This window comes from Zalophus californianus, chromosome 5, assembly GCF_009762305.2.
Source record: "Zalophus californianus isolate mZalCal1 chromosome 5, mZalCal1.pri.v2, whole genome shotgun sequence".
NCBI classification, from domain to species: Eukaryota; Metazoa; Chordata; class Mammalia; order Carnivora; family Otariidae; genus Zalophus; species Zalophus californianus.
The window spans coordinates 33,922,732-33,944,650 of record NC_045599.1 but is presented as its reverse complement, the minus strand read 5'-3'; the positions used below and the strand labels follow the sequence as shown (position 1 = coordinate 33,944,650).

Here is a 21,919-nt window from a genome sequence, read left to right as displayed (position 1 = left end):
TCTCTGTCAAATAAATAAATAAAATCTTTAAAAAAAAAAATAAAAAGGCACAAGATCATAAGTGCTCCAATTACCTTTTCAGCTTCATCTCAGCACATCTTCTCACTTATTTTCAGTCCACATCTAGAAGACTTCCCTTTTCCATTTGGCCAAATTCTACTTAACCCTCAGTTCTCAAATATCACGAACTCCAGCAAGGCTTTCTTGATCTCCATCTAGAGCAACTCAATTATGGATTTGCCTCTACTCTGCGTTTCCCTTTTATTCCACAAATACTTATTGTGCCATAAAGTACCAAATGCTAGATATGAAGTACTGAACTAAACATCTAGTGTCTATTATAGTATCAATGTACTCTAGGAGATGCTAGGGATAGTATTTTTTTTTAAGATTTTATTTATTTGACACACAGAAAGAGCACAAGCAGGGGAGAGGGAGAAGCAGGCTCCCCAGTGAACAGGGAGCCTGATGTGGGACTGGATCCTGGGATCATGACCTGAGCTAAAGGCAGGTGCTTACCCAACTGAGCCACCAAGCACCCCTGCTGGGATAAATAGTCTTATGCATTTATCATACTGAAGTGTAAACTACCTATGGCTCATCCCCGACTAGGGGATGTAAACTCGCTGTAAATTCACTGAAAGTAGGCAATGTGGCTTGTTAGTCACTGTAAACTTACTAAAGAACAGTAAAGAGATTTAAGATCTCAAGCTCAAGAGATGCAGTGCCTGGGTTTGTATGCTAGCTCAGTGACCTGTTAGTCATGTGCTCTTGGGCAAGTAATCTGTTTTCCTTAGTGTTCTCATTATTAAAATGAAGGTGGTAACACTGTGTATCTCATAGGACTGTTGAGTTGGCTTTTGGGTATTGAGTTGATACAAATAAAGGACTTAGAACAATGCCTGAAACTTAGTAAATTAACAATAAAAGCAGGGCACCTGCATTATTAACAACAAAAGCAAACTAGTATCTGAACATAACAGGGATTAAATAATTGAATTCAAAAATGATCAAAAAGAAAAGTATAAAGAAAGCCATTTTAAGTGGCTGATTTCAAATGAAAGAATCTAATTACAGCAGAAACAGTGTACTTCAAATATATCCGCAGCATAAACAAACTGACTCAGCTAACTACTACAACTTTGTTTTTTACTTGATATATTTATAGTTTGGCTTTGTATTAATATTAAGAACTCCATAAGAGTAATTAATCTCTTACATAAACTTCAAAAGACAAAAACGTAAGAAGATTGGGACCCATTTTCCTTAAAGTAAGTCCTGTGTTACCAAAAGGACTCACTTTTCTCACAGTTCCCCTGGCTAATGAGTACGGTATGTAGTTGGGCTACAGTTTTCAATATTAAACAGTGCAGAGATTTTACAAAAGACAAAAAGTAAAGTCCCTTTCACACTAACTTTCTAAAGTAACCTGTTAACATTTTGAGATGTATCATTCCAGGCCTTTATTTGGTGTACAATTAATTATATATGTTTATGTAGTTTTGTAAAGCAAAAAATATATATGATTTTGTTGTAGGCACTACTGAAAATTTTTATGACTCAAAAATATAAGGATCCTTCCCTATCAGGATATATAGATTTACTGCTTCTGTTCATAATACAGATTTTTATTTTTTTATTTATTTTTATTCTTTTTAGGTTTTGTTTACTTATTTGTCAGAGAGACAGAGCACAAGCAGGGGAACAGCAGGCAGAGGGAGAAGCAGGCTCTCTGCTGAGCAAGGAGCCCAATGCTGGACTTGGTCCCAGGACCCTGGGATCATGATCTGAGCCAAAGGCAGACGCTTAACCAACTGAGCCACCCAGGCGTCCCATGATACAGATTTTTAAAAAGATAATCTCCCCTATTGCTGGTCACTTAGGTTGTTCCATTTTAAATTTTTTATTATACCAAATGCTGCAATAAACATTCATATCAATATCCAATTTTCATTCTCTACAGACTAGGTAAATGGGATCTTTATATTCAGTTCTAAGTGTCATAAAGCCTGACATTTTTAATTTGGAGATCAAATTTTTATTTGAGATGAAAATTTGGACAAATTGTGAGAATTCATGTCTTTGAAGGACTGTGTCTTAAACTCTGGTTATCTTTTATTACCCAGTAAGAATTCTATGTGAAAATATAGACTGGGAAGACTGCTCACTACACAGCAGTCATACTGGACTTTTTTCTGTACTTCAAATGCCAGTCTCTTTCTCACCACAGAGCTTTATTTAGCATGTACAGTTCCCTTTTCTTGGAACAGTCTCCAGATATTCTCATGTTTGGCTTTTTGTCATTCAGGCTTTCGCTCACACCCTACTTTCTCTGGTAATCCTATCTGGCCATTCAGTCTAACTGCTAGGAAGCCTGTGATTTGGGCATTCATCTTGTCATGGGTAGTGGTCTTCAATGAAAAGCTGCAAATTCTTTGCCATTATTTTCTGGTATGTATGCTTGGGAAGAAGTCCTTCAATTTAAAACAAGAAGCATCAACACTTTGGTTAGTTAGAATAAAAAGAAAGTTGGTTTCAGTTGTTCACCTATTATCTTGGGCAGTGATCTAATATATGCTGGAATTTGTTCTATCCAAGTCCAGCAGTTTAGTTAAATGCGTGGAATTTGATCTCTGTCTCTACTATTTATGCAACTATTCTGGCAATTCAGTGAAGGTATAGACCATTTCCCTATTAATGCCCTTGTGATCCCTGGCCTGGATCACTAATTTGGCTTCTCCAAAACATATGTATGAACTTAATTCAAAAGCAGTTTATGATTTATTACAGTTTCCTGTATGGCTTGTGTTTGTAAAAATTCAGTATGTGTTTTTTTAAATAAATAATAAACCAGATGTAATTAATTGACAATCAGTGGTCATTTTGAACTATTGAAAACACTTCTAGATAACTTGATAGGGCCTCCACAATAAATATTAAAATATACTTTTTTTCTCCTTGACTTTCCTGAGGGTAATATCAAAACATAACAAAAAAAATCCCTCAGGGAACCTGGCTGGCTCAGTCAGTAGAGCATGCAACCCTTGATCTTGGGCTGGTGAGATCTAACCCCAGTTGGAGGTAAAGTTTACTTAAAAAAAAAGTATAATAAATTTTTAAAAATCCCTCAAATATGACATGAAAAATTTTAAAATCTTTTTCTAATGTAAAATGGCAGTGTTCTCTCAAATACTGACATTTGGGCATTCTCCAAAGAAAAGGCCAGGTCACTATCTACTACAATGAAGTCTACCTGTTGGCAAACTATTCACGCACCATCTGCTTTTCAGTGCCTCACTTTTATAGATTAATCGACAGCCAAAGATAATCAGACAAGGAAAGCTTTCCGAAGGGAGAATCATTTCAGCCTATTTCCTGCCCCCTCCATTTTATTTTTTTAAAAAGATTTTATGTATTTATTTGAGAGAGAGAGAGAGAGAAACAGCATGAGAGGGGAGAAGGTCAGAGGCAGAAGCAGGCTCCCCCCTGAGCCGGGAGCCTGATGTGGGACTCGATTCCAGGACTCCGGGATCATGACCTGAGCCCATTTTATTTTTACCCCCAAAGTAAAATACCGAGGAGGCCTTAGAATGTAAACCTTAAGAGAACTCGTTCTCACGCTGGGATTACGAGCATCTATCTGGGAGGGAAAAGCGTGTCCCGACAGCGGTGTCCTCAAGCTAATGTCCAAAACCGCACCTTGCCTTGGAAGCTAGGCCTGTTGTCATTTATATCCCGATCATCCGCTGCTGCGTCAGGCTCTGTGACTCCTCAAGAACCTCGGCACGAGCCCGGAAAGAGCACCGCAGCCCCACAGCTCTTTTCGGTCACCTTGCTTAGTGAATATATAAATACCCGTGTTCCACGCCAATTGTAAAACGCCGTGTCCTACCTCTAGAAATGATGAGGACTCGGAGCCACCAGTTCCCAGGGCACCGGCCCCAGACCCTTGGCGATGTTGCCACGAAAGTAGCCATTCTCCAGCTCCGCGGCCAGGGCGGAGCGCCTTCCTCCGCCAGCGTCCCCGGGCGGGGAAGAGCAGGGTCAGGGGAGGCGCGGCGGGGCCCACAGGTCTGCAGAGCTGCCTTTCCTGGCCTAGAGACCTTAAGGGTGCCACCCATTGTCATGTAAACCACCCCCCACCAAGTAGTTTGTCTTCCCTATCTTAAACCTCTGTTTCTGTAGATTTGACCGTTTGACTCCAGGCCCAGCGAACTAGGAGCATATCCCCTTTTGTTTTGCCTGGTAAGGTGTGGGGAGAGGGGGAGGGGAGTCCTAGCGGAAAAAGAAAGCAGCATTTCTTTCGCGGCCGGTTAACAGCGGCGTCTAGAGTCTCTGGCCGTAAGTGCAAGAATTTATCGAATAGCTTTCAATCGCTGTATTATAATTCATTAAAAGTGTGTACTTACCGGGCGCCCGGGGGGGCTCAGTCGGTTAAGCGATGGACTCTGAGCTCAGCTCAGGGCTCCATCCCACTGCCGTGAGTTCAAGCCCAGCGTCGGGCTCCGGCGTGGAGCCTACATGAGAAAAACAAGGTGTGTACTTAGCCGTGTCCGGGGCCGGTGGGCGCCGGGCGGGCCGGGCCGAGCCGAGGCAGCGGCGGCGGACGGGGGCCGGGCCTGGGAGCGACGGGCGGCAGGGCGCGCTGGAGCGCGGGGCGTGAGCAGGCCGGCGGGGCGTTGTTTCCGTGCGCGCGGAGAGCGGCCCGAGACCTAGCCTGGGGTTAAGCGGCTTCTCCCGCCGAGGACCGAGAGTCGAGAATGGGCGGCTGGGCGTGAGACACCTGCCCTGAGCTCCAGAGAGTCGCCTCCCACAGAGACCAGCAGAAGTGTGAGAACATGAAGTCCAATCCTGCCATCCAAGCCGCCATCGACCTGACAGCGGGCGCGGTCGGGGGCACGGCTTGTGTCCTGACCGGGCAGCCTTTCGACACAGTGAAAGTGAAGATGCAGACGTTCCCCGGCCTGTACAAGGGCCTCACCGACTGCTGCCTGAAAACGTACTCCCAAGTGGGCCTGCGGGGCTTCTACAAAGGAACCGGCCCTGCGCTGATGGCCTACGTCGCCGAGAACTCTGTCCTCTTCATGTGCTATGGCTTCTGCCAAGAGCTTGTGAGGAAAGTGGTTGGACTGGATAAGCAGGCGAGGCTGAGTGATCTGCAGACGGCAGCTGCGGGTTCCTTAGCCTCCGCGTTTGCTGCGCTGGCCCTGTGCCCCACTGAGCTTGTCAAGTGCCGACTGCAGACCATGTACGAAATGGAGATGTCAGGGAAAATAGCAAAAAGCCAAAATACAATCTGGTCAGTCGTGAAGAGTATCCTTAGAAAGGAAGGCCCCTTGGGCTTCTACCAAGGACTCTCGAGCACTCTCCTTCAAGAAGTACCGGGCTATTTCTTCTTCTTCGGTGGCTATGAACTGAGTAGATCATTTTTTGCCTCAGGGAGATCAAAAGATGAACTAGGCCCTGTCCCTTTGATGTTAAGTGGTGGAATTGCTGGAATTTGTCTTTGGCTTGTCATCTATCCAGTGGATTGTATCAAATCCAGAATTCAGGTTCTTTCCATGTCTGGAAAACAGGCTGGGTTTCTGGGAACTCTTATAAGTATTGTGAAAAATGAAGGAATAGCAGCCTTATATTCTGGACTGACCGCTACTATGATTCGAGCATTCCCTGCCAATGGGTCACTATTTTTGGCTTATGAATACAGCAGGAGAATGATGATGAGCCAGTTTGAAGCATACTGAAGTGTCTTGGTGAACTGGAGCCAAGTAAAGGCCTTGGAGGACTACAGTTTATCTCAGGTTTCATGGAGTCCTGGACCAATGTGGAATTAGTTTTTATTTCATGGGAATTTTTTGTCTTCCCTTCTTCTACTCTAAACTTTACAGAAGAACTTCTAGTTTACATCATATGATTTCTACCCATAATTGTATTAAAACAGAAAGATGGCTGCTCTTGTGTTTGGTGGGATATACATAGTGAGTGGGTGGCCTATGACCCTGATCTGAAATGGCAAATATAGTTATATCACAGCTTTTGTATAAACCTGTACATGTACATGCAGTTTAGTTGGTTATCTGCTGTGAGTAAAAAAGTTTGGTTTCATGTTTAATCTCGTATCACCAGAAAGACAGAGTTAACCATGTTTCATGAAGATGGTCATAAATGATGGCTTAACCCATTTGAGATTGTAGGGTCTCTTTTAAAACTCTACTTAACATGTTCACTATACTAGGCAATTAAAGTTTTTAAAAAGGTTTTGTGTGGTGCTTGAAACCCCAAATACCCATCTAGATTTTTAAGAGGACGATGTACCTGCATACTGGTGTGACTTCCACATTCTTGAGTTAAAATTTTGGAATAAATGTCCTGCATTTTCCCAAGATGCTCTCTCTCCATCTATATATCTGTATATATATTTAGATATATATATGTTTTTTATTTATTTTTTTATTGTGTTCAGTTAGCCAACATATAGTACATCATTAGTTTTTGGTGTAGTGTTCAACGATTCATTGGTTGTGAATAACACCCAGTGCTCATCACAACACGTGCCCTCCTTAATACCCATCACCCAGTTACCCCATCCCCCCACCCCCTCCCTTCTGTAACCCTGTTTGTTTCCCAGAGTCCAGAGTCTCTCATGGTTTGTCTCCCTCTCTGATTTCTTCCCGTTCAGTTTTCTCTCCCTTCACCTTTGGTCCTCTGCACTATTCCTTATGTTCCACGTATGAGTGAAACCGTATGATAATTGGCTTTCTCTGCTTGACTGACTTCTCTTAGCATAATCCCCTTCAGTTCCATCCATGTCGATGCAAATGGTAGGTATTCATCCTTTCTGATGGCTACATATATGTTCATATATATATATTTAGAAAGCATCTTTTGGGGGTTTTATTTAAATTCAAGTTAGTTAATGTATTGTGTATTATTAATTTCAGGATAGATTCATAGTTCAAGATGCTCTATTCTTATTGGCATTCATTTTCAAAGTGGGATCATATTCTGCACTCTTAGTTAGGTGTGGTCTACAGCATCAGGCCTTTGGGAAGCAGCGCAGCCTTCATCTGTACCAACTTTCCCTCTTCTTCCCTCCCAAAAAGCTTCCCCTCTGCTGGGCTTTATTTTTTTTAAGATTTTTTATGTATTCATTTAAGAGTGAGAGCGAGTGAGGGAAGGAACAGGCATGAGGGTCATTGGCCGAGGGAGAAGCAGACTCCCTACCGAGCAGGGAGCCTGACGTGGGGCTTGATCTCAGGATCCTAGGATCATGACCTGAGCTGAAGGTAGATGCTCAACCAACTGAGCCCCCCAGGTACCCCATCTACTGGGCTTTAGATTGAGGAATGGACGAATGGGATAATGCTGTTGATGCATTTTGGATTATTCATTGTCCTCTCTGCCACTCACCAGTCAGAAACCCTTCCAAGGCAACATAAAGTGCCAAAGCCAAGGGAACTTTTGTTCATTGTTTGGTGGTCAATGACAGTATTCAGAGATAACGTGCTCTCCTCTCAGGCAGAACTAGACAGAACTTAGTACTTGCACTCCACAGTGAATAGGGCTGACCCATCCTGAAATTTACCTTGGGGTCTATAACTCCTTGTCATTCTTTTACAATGTTTGAACCTTCTAAATTTGGTATTGGCCATCAGGGAATTTTATTGATGACGGCATATGAGGTGTGACTTTATAAAGCAATGAAACATAAGAAAAGCAATTTTATTAAACCATATCATATGTGTTAATCACTGAAGAAAAAAACCCAGAAAACAAAAACAAAAAAACCCTAGTTCATCTGATCCCCACAGACTTGGAGATGAATACCTGTTCTTTGGCCATAGGGTATAGACAGTCATTCTTGTTACCACTAAAGGAAGCCTCATTATTCCTTGCTGCTCCAAGACCAGCAGAATTTCTCTCAATAAAAAGTGTTCTTAAGAAGCCTGTAAAGCTGGGCGCCTGGGTGGCTCAGATGGTTAAGCGTCTGCCTTCGGCTCAGGTCATGATCCCAGGGTCCTGGGATCGAGTCCCGCATCAGGCTCCCTGCTCCTTGGGAGCCTGCTTCTCCCTCTGCCTCTCTCTCTCTCTCTCTCTCTCTCTGTCTCTCATGAATAAATAAATAAAATCTTTAAAAAAAAAAAAAAAAAGAAGCCTGTAAAGCTGAAAGCAAGCAGGCTACCAGTCTTTTTTTTTTTTTTTAAGATTTTATTTATTTGACAGAGAGAGACACAGTGAGAGAGGGAACACAAGCAGGGCGAGTGGGAGAGGAGGAAGCAGGCTTCCCGCGGAGCAGGGAGCCCGATGCGGGGCTCGATCCCAGGACCCTGGGATCATGACCTGAGCCGAAGGCAGAGGCTTAACGACTGAGTCATCCAGGCGCCCCTACCAGTCTTAATAATAGTCTACACCATGTGTGTCTATCACCTTTGGAAATCTTGTGTGGAATCTCCAGTTTCCTTTAGCTTTTTGCTATCCGTGAAGCTTCTGTGGTAACTCTAGCCATAGAGCCAGAAACAAGAGGGTCGGAGAAATGAGATGTTAACAAATGGGGATTGTGGCAGACATCTGGGGAAAGGAGGCTCAGTGTTGTCCTTTGTGTTCTCAAGAGCAATGGCTGCTCTTCCATCTGCTTTTTCTTTAAAAAGAAAACCATTTTTCTACTTTAAGTTACTTGTACATTTGTTCTTTTTTTAAAGATTTATTTATTTTAGAGAGCACATGCATAAGCACAAGCGGGGGGGAGGGGCAGAGAGAGAGGGAGAGAGAATAGAAAATCCTCAAGTAGACTCCTCATTGAGCAAGGAGCCTGACGCAGGGCTCAATCCCAGGACACTGAGATCATAACCCGAGCCAAAATCAAGAGTTGGCCGCCCAGCCGACTGAGCCACCCAGGTGCCCCTGTTCTATAAATTTCATACTTAAATGGTCAGTAGCTACTTCGTGGGGCTTCATCCAAGCAGACTTGGATTAAAGCAGAATAGAGAACAGAACTGGCTTCCAGCAGGAAATGGACCTCTTCAGGGCGCCTGGGTGGCTCAGTCGTTAAGCATTGGCCTTTGGCTCAGGTCATGATCTCAGGGTCCTGGAATTGAACCCCAGCTCAGGCTCCCTGCTCAACGGGGAGCCTGCTTCTCCCTCTCCCACTCCCCCTGCTTATGTTCCCTCTCTGTGTCTCTCTCTGTCAAATAAATAAATAAAATCTTAAAAAAAAAAAAGGAAACGGACCTCTTCAGAGTCCACGGCCCCCTGCCCAGCACCTATGAGCTTGTTTCAGCCGAGTTGTAGGCAGACTTTTCTACATGTTGTCCATCAAAGGTTTAACTAAATATCTTCAATAGAAATAATTTGAGGCAGATAAGAGAGATGGAAATCTAAGTCAGGAGAATTTTTTTCTACTCAATTTCCTTAACTTATGGTTTGATATTTGGGTGCAATTTGTATCATTTCAGACCTATACTCCAGGCAAAAATATAGTAACTTGAAATAATGTGTTTAAAGAAATTTGAGTTTTATATCATTATTTACCTAAATAAAAATATTTAATCTACACCATTTACAATGTAAATGGGTATTCAGACATTAATGATATCTGGTTTCTGTCCTCAAGGATCTCATGGTTTAGATGTTTGTTTTACAGTTAGAAGAGTGATATTCTAGAATAAACTTTTAAATGAAAAAGCAGAATCTAAATTGTATGTGTGTGTAAAATCAATGATGGGATCTTTGAATTTAAGGAACTGTCTCTTTTCCTTAATTGTGTTTTGTTTTTGTATTGTGGGGTTTTTTGTATTCTTTAAATTGGTCCATGGTATTTCTTTCTTTTTCCCCCTAGTTTTATTGAGATATAATTGACAAATAACTTTGTGTAAGTTAAGATATACAAGGTGATGATTTGACATTTGTATATCTTGTGAAATGATTACCACAATTAAGTTAGTTAACACATCCATCACTCACAGAGTTACCATTTATTTGTGTGTGTGTGATGAGATGGTTATTTATCTCTAAGATTTAAATTGGTCAAACCCATTTTTCTGATGCCTAGCCTTATTTTATTTTTAAATATTTTATTTATTTATTTGACAGACAGAGAGATCACAAGTAGGCAGACAGGCAGGCAGAGGGAGAGGGAGAAGCAGGCTCCCTGCTGAGCATGGAACAGGATGCGGGCTCGATGTGGGGCTTGATCCCAGAACGGGGGCCGGGGGCCGGGGGCGGGGAGTACATGACCTGAGCCGAAGAGATGTTTAACCAACTGAGCCACCCAGGCGCCCCTGCCTAGCCTTACTTTAAACTTCACTTTCACATAACATAATTTAATCCTCAACTTTGAAAAATCTCTGATATTTATAATACCATTTGGTCTACTTTCAGGGCCAGATGGTCTGCATCTTGCAATGCTACAGTGATACTGTAGTTAGAAATTCATTCTTTGTCTAGCTTTCACGGGATACCGAGCTGTAGTAGTTGTTAAGTGTATGCGATACCTCAGAAGGAACATATCTGGCAATGGAATTTCAAACCTGCTTATTTTCTCCTTGAACAAGAAAATACCCCCAAGTTGCTGATTTAGAAAGAAAAATGGGTTCTCTCTCTTCTGGCCCAGAGCTCTAAAAAAGGGTGATAATATTTCCAGGAAGTAACTGTGTAAATAAAATCATCACAGGAGGGGCGCCTGGGTGGCTCCGTTGAACGCTGGACTCTTGATTTTGGCTCAGGTCATGATCTCAGGGTTGTGGGATCTAGCCCCATGTTGGGCTCTGCACTCCTCAGGGATCTACTTGAGATTCTTTCCCCCTCCTTCTCCCTCCCCTCTGCTCGTCCCCCAGCTCTGAAATAAATAAATAAATCTTTTTTTAAAACGAGTCACAGGAGACTTTTTGCTCAAGTTCAGAAAGTACCCCTTTATCCGGAGCCTGCATTTCCAACTTGAGCATCATTCAAAGTGTGTAGCTGTCTGGTCTCTCTGATCTCTCCAGATTCATGTGGAATGGCCCAGATGTCTGCTGACAATTTTTGTAGAAAGTTAATTATTTCAGTGTTGGAACTGTCAACCAAGTCTGTGGCCTGCCTCGTGAACTGCACCATCCATAGTGCTCTCAGCTCCCTCCTAATGCCAGCACTTAAATACAGGCTCTTTGTCAATGATGTTTAAAAGGTAGACTAGTATCATCCTGTGTCCTTACCTTTTCAAGGTTGATGGTGGTGAACTGATGCTTGGTTCATTGCACCAGGCTTAATGGCTTTTTCAAAACCCATTCAGACTATTTGGTATTACTGGCTTTTAGTCTGCACCTTGAGATGAAAAACTTCACAGGTCATAAATAATTTTGTAGAAAATTGACACCTATAACAATCCTGCACATTCAGGGGGTGGGAGGATGTCCCCAGAAAGGGTATTATTTCCACCAAAAGGAAGCCAGATGGTTGTCTTTATAATGAGTATTTCTTTTTTTTAAGATTTTATTTATTTGACAGAGAAAGATCACAAGTAGGCAGAGCAAGTGGGAGAAACATGCTCCCCGCCAAGCAGAGAACCCAACGTGGAGCTCCATCCCAGGACCCTAGCTAGGATCATGACCTGAGACGAGGGGAGACAGTCAACCAACTGAGCCACCCAAACCCCCTATAATGAGTATTTCTACTCCAGCCTAAAGTAGTTCCACTAGGTTCTCCTCAGCCACCTGGACTCTTGGCAGATGTTAACTACGGCAACCTTCCATGTAACTTCTTTGCTGTTGAAAATCAAATGGCCCTTTAGTGATTCAGAGGAAAGGCTCCTTTCTACCTTTGGAGAAACGGACAACACTTCTCTAACCAGCACTCTGGGTTCCCAATCCGGGTTCTTGAAGATGTTGCCCACAAAAAGCCTTCCCTGTCTCCTTGGCCCCAGACATAGGAATATTCTCAGATTCTGGTGCCCATTGGGTCATGAAGAAGCTGCACAGCAGTGTTAGTCTTCAGTTCTGAGTGTGGAGCCTGCCATGGTTCCGTTCCTGTCTTCTGTAATGCAGGAAGGCCCCTGGGTTTCTGGGCTTTGATTCCTCGAGAGAAGGCTAGGTTGAGGTTAAACATTTTTAGCAAGAATATGTCATTGGTAATTCCATGTGCTTTATGTTCTATCACATATGCTGCTTTCTTTTAGGTCGTTGGAACTCAGGTTCACAGAACTGGATTATAATAAACTGTCATCATTAGTCCATACGTGACCTGCATTATTTATTTATTTATCTATCCAATATCATCTATCTATATATATATTTATCTCTCTCGTTATTAACCTAAATAGTAATAAGAATATGCGAACATAGCACCTCCCCCAAATGCTAGGGACTTGGTAATAAACTACATCTAACCATATTCATGCTCCCTCATACCTGTCCTCCCCTCCACCAAATGAAGGTAATCATCATCCTCAATTCCATGTACATCACTTTGCTCTTTTGAATAGGCTTCTATTGTATTATATATTACTCCCCTCATACATATTTTTCATATAGTTGTTTTAAAATTTATAGTAAGGGTAAAACAATGTATGTAATATTTTGGTATACTTATATTTTTCACTAAATATTTATTGTTAAAATCCAATAATGTTGTATTACTATAATTTATTTATTCTGACTACTGTAAAACATTCCATTTTGTGAGTATACCACTGTTTATTCATTCAGTTGGTGGGCATATGGATTGTTTCCTGATATTTGCTCTTGTGCACACTGTCAATATAAATATTCTCATATATACCCTTTGATGTAAATGTGCAAGAGTTTCTTTTGGGTGTATAACTAGGAATAGAAATTCTGGAACTCTCAAATATTTATCTAGGAGTAATTATGAGTGCCTGACTATTTTCCAAAGCAGTTGCACTGATTTTCATACCCACTTGCAATATATAAACCCCAGTGGATCTCCTGTGTCCACACCCTTTCCAACATTTGGTTCTGTCAGGCTTTTAAATTTTTAAACAATTGCATGTAAAAAAATCTATCTCATCCTGGTTTTAATCTACATTTCTCTGATTATAGCAAAAGAATATCTCTTCATATGTCTTCTGGTTATGTGTGATTCTTCTATGAAATGTCTCTTCATGTCTTTTACCATTTTTCTATTATCATTTTTGTTTATATTCGTTTGTAGAAGTTCTTTACATGTTCCTGATTAATTCTTTGTCAGTATGTGTATTGTGAGTATCTTCTCCTGGTTTGTACCTTTTCATATATTTTATTTTTATTGAGATTTAATTGACTTATAACATATTAGTTTCGGGTATACAACATAATGATTCAATATTTGTATATATTATGAAATGATCACCACAATAAGTCTAGTTATCATCCACCACACACATAGTTATAATTTTTTTTTTGTGGTAAGAAATTTTAAGATCTAATCTGTTAGCAACTTTAAAATATACAATAAAGTATTTTTAACTATAGTCACCATGCTGTGCATGACATTCTCAGGACTTGTCCTTTTTACAGTTTTAAGATATCTTGATTTTAATACAGTTAAATTTATTAATCTTTTATTCTATGGTCAGTATCTTTTTAAAGAAATTATTTCTACCCCTGAGGGTTACAATATATCTACTTATATTTTTCCTTAAAGCTTTGAAGTTGTTTGTTATGTTTATTTTGGACAGTTAAATCATAGATCAGTTTGGAGTTCTTAAATTAAGACCCAATTTAATATTTTCTGTATGGATAACCCTTAATTTGAACATTTCATCTTTTCTCCATTGATCTGTGTATGGACTGAATGTTTGTGCCCTCCCCACCTCCAAATTTATACACTGAAGCCCTAATTCCCAGGGTGATGGTGTTAGGAGGTGGAGCCTTTGCAAGGTAATTAGGTTTAGGTGAGGTCATAAGGTGGGGCTCCCATGATAGGATTAGTGCTTTTATAAGAAGAGGTGAGTTGAGGGTATCTTCTCTCTGCCATGTGAGCATACACTAAGAACCTTGCATCTGCAAGCCAGGAAGAAGGCCCTTACCAAGAACCTAGTCTGCTGGCACCCTGATCTTGGACTTCTCAGGCTCAAGAATTGTGAGAAATAAATGTCTTGTTGTTTAAGCCACCAGTCTATGGTTTTTTGTTAGAGTAGCAGACCAAGACAATTAGACTTGCCATCTCTTTAATGGTCCAAAGTTACACACATATTTATAAGTATTTTTGAACTATTATATTTGTCAAATTTTCTGTTTGTGCATCAGTAACAGACTACCTTGTTTAATATAACTTTATAACAAGTCTTAATAATTATTAGTAGGGCAAGTTTTTTCTTTTTCTTTTTTTTAAGATTTTATTTATTTGTTAGAGAGAGAGAGGGAGAGCCTGAGCAGGGGGTGGAGCAGAGGGAGAGGGAGAATCAGACTCCATGTTGAGCAGGGAGCCTAATGCAGGGCTCAATCCCAGGACCCCGAGATCATGACCTGAGCCCAAGGCAGACACTTAACCGATTGGGCCACCCAGGCACCCCTCTTTTTCTTTTTCTTTTTTAAGATTTACTTATTTACTTGAGAGGGAGCACGCACACTAGCATAGGGGCAGAGAGTCTTTTTTTAAATATTTTATTTATTTATTTGAGAGAAAGAATGAGAGAGAGAGAGAGAGCATGAGAGGGGGGAGGGTCAGAGGGAGAAGCAGACTCCCTGCTGAGCAGGGAGCCCGATGCGGGACTCGGTCCTGGGACTCCAGGATCATGACCTGAGCCAAAGGCAGTCACTTAACCAACTGAGCCACCCAGGCGCCCGGGGCAGAGACAGTATTAAGCAGACTCCACTCTGAGCTTGGAGCCCAATGTAGGGCTCGATCTCATGACCCTGAGATCAAAACCTGAGCCTAAACCAAGAATTCAACTCTTAATTAACTGCACCACCCAGGCACCGCAGGGCAGGTTTTTTCTTCCTGCTCTTTTTTCTTAAGAAGTTTCCTAGCTATTGTTGACTTTTATTCTTTCATACAAATTTCAACGTAATGTTAAAGTAATATTATAATGTTTAAAGTAATGTCTTGGGGGAGAAGAGAATTGATAACTTTAAGATATTCAATCTTCTGATTCACAAACATTATATATTTCTCTATTTATGTAAGTCATCTTAACATCTCTTTATAAAATCATATAATTTCCCCAACATAGATGTTACACTTTATTAGTTATACTTATTCCTAGCTACTTGACTTTTTATGATTGTAAATTATATCTATTTAAAATGTCAACTTCTTTTTGTTGCATTTGTAAAATAAACTAATTTGATATTAATTTTTCAAATTCTGCAACCCTACTAAACCATTTTTAATTATAACATTTTATCTGTAGGTACTTTGGATTTTCTGTGTACTCCTTAATATCATCTGCAAATAATAACAACTTTGCTTCTTCCTCTGCTATCCACATGACTTGTATTTCTTTGACTTATAATGCTAGCCAAAACCTACAGTACGATATTAAATAGATATAATAATGGGCATTTGTCTTGTTTCTTTTTTTTTTTTCCCCACTGGTTGTCAAATGATCCTTTATTGAAACATTTTCCTTTGTAGTTAACTAGCCGGGCATTCCAGCGCACCACTGTTGATGTCATCTATGATGTCATGAGGGTGGCGGCCATCTACATTGCAGCCCACAGACTGGGCAGTCCCCAGGATCTCTTTAATGGTTCCAGAGAGTTCTCTCGCTAAAGATCGGTGTCGCATCTGTCGGGCAATATTGACAATCTCATCAAAAGTGATATTTCCACTGTGCTTAATGTTTTTCTGCTTCTTTCTGTCTCTTGGTGGTTCCTTGAGGGCTTTGATAATCAGGGCAGAGGCAGAAGGTACCACTTCAATCTGGGCCTGTCTGTTCTGAATGGTCAGTTTCGCCGTAATCCTTAGACCCTTCCAATCACCGGTTGCCTTGGCGATGTCATCACCAACCTTTTTTGGAGACAGACCCAGCGGGCCTATCTTCGGGGTCAGGGCAGACGTGGCACCGACTTCGCCACCGGTGCACCTCAGGTACACGACTTTGATCTCGTTGGGGTCGAACTTAGGCGGCATGGCGGAGGTGGCTGGTGTCGGATGAACCCGGATTCGGGATGACCGAAGAAAGTTGCATCTTTGCCTCCCCGAGCCGAAAGCCAAAAGCCATTTGTCTTGTTTCTAATCTCAGAGGAAAGCTTCTAACATCTTACAATTGTTTTTTTGCTATAAATGTTTTCGTATCATTTAAACATTTATTTATTCATTCATTCATTTATTTATTTCCTGAGAGAGAACACGCACATGGGCATGTGCATGTGCACTTGCAAGTGCGAGCAGGGCTGGGGAGGTGGGGGAGGAGTAGAGGGAGAAAGAGAATCTTAAGCAGGCTCCATGCCCGGCACAGAGCCTGATATGAGGCTTGATCTCACCACCCTGTGATCACGACTTGAGCCAAAATCAAGAGTCAGAGGCTTAACCGACTGAGCCACCCAGCTGCCCCATATCATTTAAAGATTAAGAAAATTTCCTTTTATTCCTAGTTTAAGGAGATTTTTACTCCATAATAAACAGAATTTTTAAAAATGCTTTTTCTGTATCTATAAAGATAATGGTGAGATTTTTCTCCCTTTAATTTATATCAATGAGTGATATTGCCTTTTAATTTTCCTTTCTTGATATCAGAGTTATGCTAAACAAATTACATTTTTATGGAGTGTTCTTTCTTTTCTATTCTTTGGAAATGTTTGTATAAGATTGTAATTATTTTTCCTTGAATTTTTGGTAGTACTCATGGCCAGCTGATTCTGAAATATTCAACTTATTTAATAGTTATCATACTCTCCAGTTTTTTCTAATCTTGATGAATCAGATTAATTAACTTATATTTCTTCCCATGTTGAAACTGGGTATTCAGAACCTTAAAAGAGTTGGTGTCAGTGAAGTGGGATTTGCTAGACTGGCCCTGGCTCACAGAAGCATGGGGCTTTAGAAGAGAAAGGATGAAAGGGTGAGGGATGAAGAACCTTTGATTTCCGTGTGGCCACACAGTCACCCATGGTCTAGAGCAGCAGTTGTGCTATAGTCAGCTACTAAAGGTACAAGTTGCCAATGGAATTTAGGAATGGATCCAACGAGGAGCTGGTTCACTGAATGCATGAGGAAAGGCAAATAAGGAAAAAGGCAATATATTCAATCCCTTGTGTTAAAAGGAAAGCCAGAGGCCCAAAATGGAGTCACTTATGCTAAATAAAGTCACCAAACTGGGGTTTAATACCTAACCTAATTGCAGTTTCAACCTCTCCCAGAAATGTAGCTTTAATGGTCAGTCAGAATTTTTTGATCAGCACCAATGAGGTAATCTGTCACATGGGCCCTCTCCATCTTCCAAAGGAAGATGAGGTAATCTACCTACTAAGATCCCCTACTCTGGGGTGCCTGGTATCTCAGTTGGTTAAGTGTCTGCCTTCGGCAATAAACAACCAAAGAAAATGTCATGAATAGCAAATAAGAGTGAGAAGTAGGCAAAGGGGCAAGAGAACAGTATCAGAAGTTTTGGAAAAAAAAAAATGTCCCTTGCTCTTTCCCCTAAGAGAAGGTGACTTTGCCTGAAACAATTCTTTCTTTTCTTTTGCTGATTGTCCCTCCCCATTTCTGCCTATAAAATCCTTCCATTTTATACAGCTTTGCAAAGCTCCTTTCTATTTGCTAGCTAGGATGCTGCAGATGTTGCTAGATTAATGAATCATTGAATAAAGCCAATTAGATCCTAAAATTTACTCCGTTGAATTTTGTTTTTGGTTTTTTTTTTAAAGATATTTTTATTTATTTTGAGAGAGTGAGAATGAGAGAGAGGGGGAGAGTACATGCGAGGGGGGAAGGTTAGAGGGAGAAGCAGGGTCCTTGCTGAGCAGGGAGCCCGATGCGGGACTCGATCCCGGGACTCCAGGATCATGACCTGAGCCGAAGGCAGTTGCTTAACCAACTGAGTCACCCAGGCACCCTGAATTTTGTTTTTTAACATTTGGTTATTGTTATTTGTAATAACTAAACTGACAAGAAAAGAGAATTCTGGGTCAGACCTTGCTGCTAGACCAAAGTCATTTCATTGATCTGAGTTTGGGCCACTAGCTTCAGAGCTGCCCACCTACTCCTATCCCAGGGAAAAAAAAAATTGTTCAGGGACAAAAGAAAGTCCCTTTAGGACTTCTAGTCATCAACAAGATAGTCAATGTTGGTGTGGGAAAAACCAGGAAACTACTGGAACCAGGGGGCATAGTGTGAAGGAATTGTTTTATCTTGTAGATTGGTATCATCAGCTTCCTGAAAAACCTTTACTGAAATGGATTGTGAAAATAACTCCTCTGGGGTCTATGTTTTTGGTTTTGAATGCTGCAGAATGGAAGAGCATGTTTGGGTTAATACAGGACCCATGGCTCACTATGGAATAATTATAGTTGGCAAATGATCGAGATGCAGAAGTTATTCTTTTTTTTTCTTTAAAATTTTTATTGTTATGTTAATCACCATACATTACATCATTAGTTTTTGATGTAGTGTTCCATGATTCATTGTTTGTGTATATCACCCAGTGCTCCACACAGAATGTGCCCTCTTTAATACCCATCACCAGGCTAACCCATCCCCCCACCCCCCTCCCCTCTAGAAACCTCAGTTTGTTTTTCAGAGAGTAGAAGTTATTCTTGAGGGAACAGTTAGCCTGGTGGACTGGGTAAAAGCCACTGTAAGGTCTGTTTACCCTAAAAAGAGGGATTATCCATCTCCCTCTAGAAATGCCAAGTGGAACACCCCAGGTGAAGCAACTGATACGCTTTATATGCAAGTTATGTGGGATTGGCTTTATGACGACTGCAATATTCACCCACTGAATATGCCCATCGCCTAGATCACAGTAAATGCTGTGTTTAGGACATGCTCTTTCACATGAGCATCCCATATAAACTTATTGTTGCAAAAGCAAAAAACAGTTTGGGAAGCCTCATCGAATTTTCTGTCTCAATTTCTCCTCATGAGTCTTATAGATGTTAATAAAAACATAAAGTTAGGGGCATCTGGGTGGCTCAGTCATTGGGCATCTGCCTTCAGCTCTGGTCATGATCCCAGGCTCCTGGGATCGAGTCCCACATCGGGCTCCCTGCTCGGCGGGAGGCCTGCTTCTCCCTCTCCCACTCCCCCTGCTTGTGTTCCTGCTCTTGCTGTCTCTGTCAAATAAATAAAATCTTTAAAAAAAATTTTTAAAAATTTCCTAATAGAGACTATAGTTAGGAACATATGAGTTGATAGAATTATGGTAAAATTTTGTAGGAGAACTGGTATGCTTGAATAAGCTTTATGTGAAGTGGTTGTGTCTTTTTTAACTGATTATATTTGGGGAACAGACATTGTACCTGACTGGGGAACATCTCCCTTAGTATTGTAAAAGAGAAGACATGGAAATCAGTCCTTCAGGTAAGGTTAATTGGACATACTAAATGAGAACCAGTAAGATTGCCTGAGTGAGCCACGGAGTGTGGAATGGAAGCTAGAGTGCTGACAGGGACAAATTCTCTATGTTGAGAGCCCTGCGTGGAGCCTAGACTAGGACTTAGGACAAAAGCTTGTGAGTGCTTCCCTGAAATGACTACTGGGACTTTGGGCAAGAGAATTTCCATTTGAAGGGTATTTACTACTTTGTTATCGGATGTTAATTGAAGCTATCCTGGTGATTGAAGGACATAAAATGATCTTGAAAGCTGAAATACCCATAATGAGTAGAGTGATATTGGTGAAATGCTCTAATGAGGATGGCAATGCTCAAAAAAGTTGCATAATAAAATGGAAATGATTCACTTAGGATTGTGTTGCCTGGGGAGTGCAAGGAAATATTCACAAGTAGAAGCCTCTTTTCCCCTAGGACTGGCTTTGGAATTGAATAAGGACTTGCTGGATTCTATTGTCACATGGGCAGCCCTCGATTGACTTAACAAAGAGCTGCTTGGTTTATGGATGACAGTTCCAAGGTGAATCGACAATATCCTGTTTGGAAGGCTACCACCCTGATGAAAGGTGGTCACCTAAGTCCATGAAATAAATAACATTGGGTCAGTTTAGAGATGGGCTGAATTTGGACATATTCCTCTTGTACCCAATGAGGCACAAAATGCCAATAAAAAATGGTCTAACTGGGGTGCCTGGGTGGCTCAGTCAGTTGAGTGTCAGACTCTTGATTTTGGTTCAGGGCATGATCTCAGGATCCTGAGATTGAGCCCCACGTTGGGCTTTGGGCTCTGTGCTCTGCAGGGAGTCTGCTTCAGGATTCTCTCTCTTCCTCTGCCCCCCTACTCTAGCACTCACTCTCTCTCTCTCAAATAAATAACTCTTTTTTAAAAAAACTGTTCTACATGTCAACAAAAGACACAGAGACTACAGGTGGCTATATGGCCGATTCTCTGGTGGGAAAACCTTGAACATAAGTGGCAAGTCAAGCTGATACTGGTAGCTCCAGGGGGCTACAAATGGGTGCTGACAGGAGTAAGCATGGACTCTGAACTAGGCTTGACTTACCTGGTAGTAGATGCAAATGGTCAAAGTGTTAAAAGAACTGGAACAGAAGATGCTACACCAGCTGAGACAGCTGACTGTCATTTCTTCAGACCAATGAAATCACTTTATAGCCCATAATGTGCACCAGTGGGCAGAGAGATATTGTCCTAAGAGCAGTATTTTGATAGAAAATTGGAATAGGTCATTAAAACACTGGTTGTCTACGAGAGGGGGTGATAAAAGCAGGGAGGCCTGGCTTACATGCCTTCACATGTGCTCACAAAAAGAGGAAGGCTAAAGGAGGGTCCCCACTGGACAGATTTCTCTTGTTTCTCTGGTGGGTCTGGGGAAGAGGGAGTAGGGGAAATTGCTGGTGTACTTTCTTCCCCATATCACCTTCTCTTCCCCTACTTGATGCAGTGATTATAGGACCAGGGCTGCAACTACAAGGTCTGGAATCAGGGATGATTCCTAAGCAAGAAACTGTAACTATGTTTTTAACCTTTATGTCAGAATTTCTAAGGGCCTGATGGGCCAGGTTGTGCCTTCATTCCATCTGGCAAAATTGGGGTTAACAGTGAATGCAGCTATATTGCCTGGTGGTAAACATTAGCCCCCTCATTCTGCACTTATATAACCTTATTCTTCGTGAACAGGAGTAGACTGAGTGGGGTGCACTTGCCAGACTAGCATTGTTGCCTGTGAGCTAGACCAGCACAGTGGCCAAACTTAATGTGCCTTCCAAGTATGGAAAAATTTGAAATTAAATGGAGAGAACAAATAATTGTAGGCTATGGCTAAAGGAAAGAATAAGTGGGTTATGTAATGAGGGAAATACAGTATTACATTAACACCTTGAAAGAAGCTCAGAGCAAGAGATGATACCCAGACTTTCTTGTTATCAACCTTCTAATCTTATTCCTTTCTATTCCATAACATATAGGTCAAATCATTAGCTACTGCTCATGAATAAATGCTGTTATGAGTTGAGTTGTGTCTTCCCTAAAAAAGAGGTACTGGCATCCTAACCCCCGGTATCTCAGAATACAAAGGTAATCAAGTTAAATTGAGGTCATTAGGATGGGCCCTAATCCAATATGGCTGATGTCCTCATAAAAAGGGGAAATTTGGACACAGGCACACAGGGAGTGGAGACTATGTGAAGAGACACAGGGAGATGAATGCCACCTGCAAGCCCAGGAAAGAGACCTGGAACAGATTCTTCCCCCCAGCCTTCACAAGGAACCAACTCTGCTAACAACTTGATTTCAGACCTCTAGGTTCCAAAACTGTGAGATGATAAATTTCCATTATTTAAGCCACCCAGTTTGTGATACTTTGGGCATGGCAGCCCTAGAAAACTAATATAAATGCAAAACTATACCTCTGGCCATCCTTCTTTCCAGGA

At 41.4% G+C, this 21,919-nt stretch overlaps 3 protein-coding genes across 4 annotated transcripts in view; 1 reads left to right on the top strand and 2 right to left on the bottom strand.

The window, feature by feature from the left end:
• Positions 1-21,919, bottom strand: part of LOC113928569 (protocadherin gamma-C4) — a 340,355-nt gene that overhangs the window by 208,716 nt on the left and 109,720 nt on the right. The gene's annotated exons all lie outside the window — the stretch shown is intronic.
• Positions 4,712-6,251, top strand: LOC113929453 (mitochondrial ornithine transporter 2). Its single transcript, XM_027606386.2, has one exon. It carries the CDS (start codon positions 4,839-4,841, stop codon positions 5,742-5,744), a length of 906 nt encoding a protein of 301 aa, XP_027462187.1. The 5' UTR covers positions 4,712-4,838; the 3' UTR covers positions 5,745-6,251.
• Positions 15,511-16,131, bottom strand: LOC113928584 (60S ribosomal protein L12-like). The gene has a single exon (XM_035727502.1). The coding sequence runs from the start codon at positions 16,045-16,047 to the stop codon at positions 15,550-15,552; it is 498 nt and encodes a 165-aa protein (XP_035583395.1). The 5' UTR covers positions 16,048-16,131; the 3' UTR covers positions 15,511-15,549.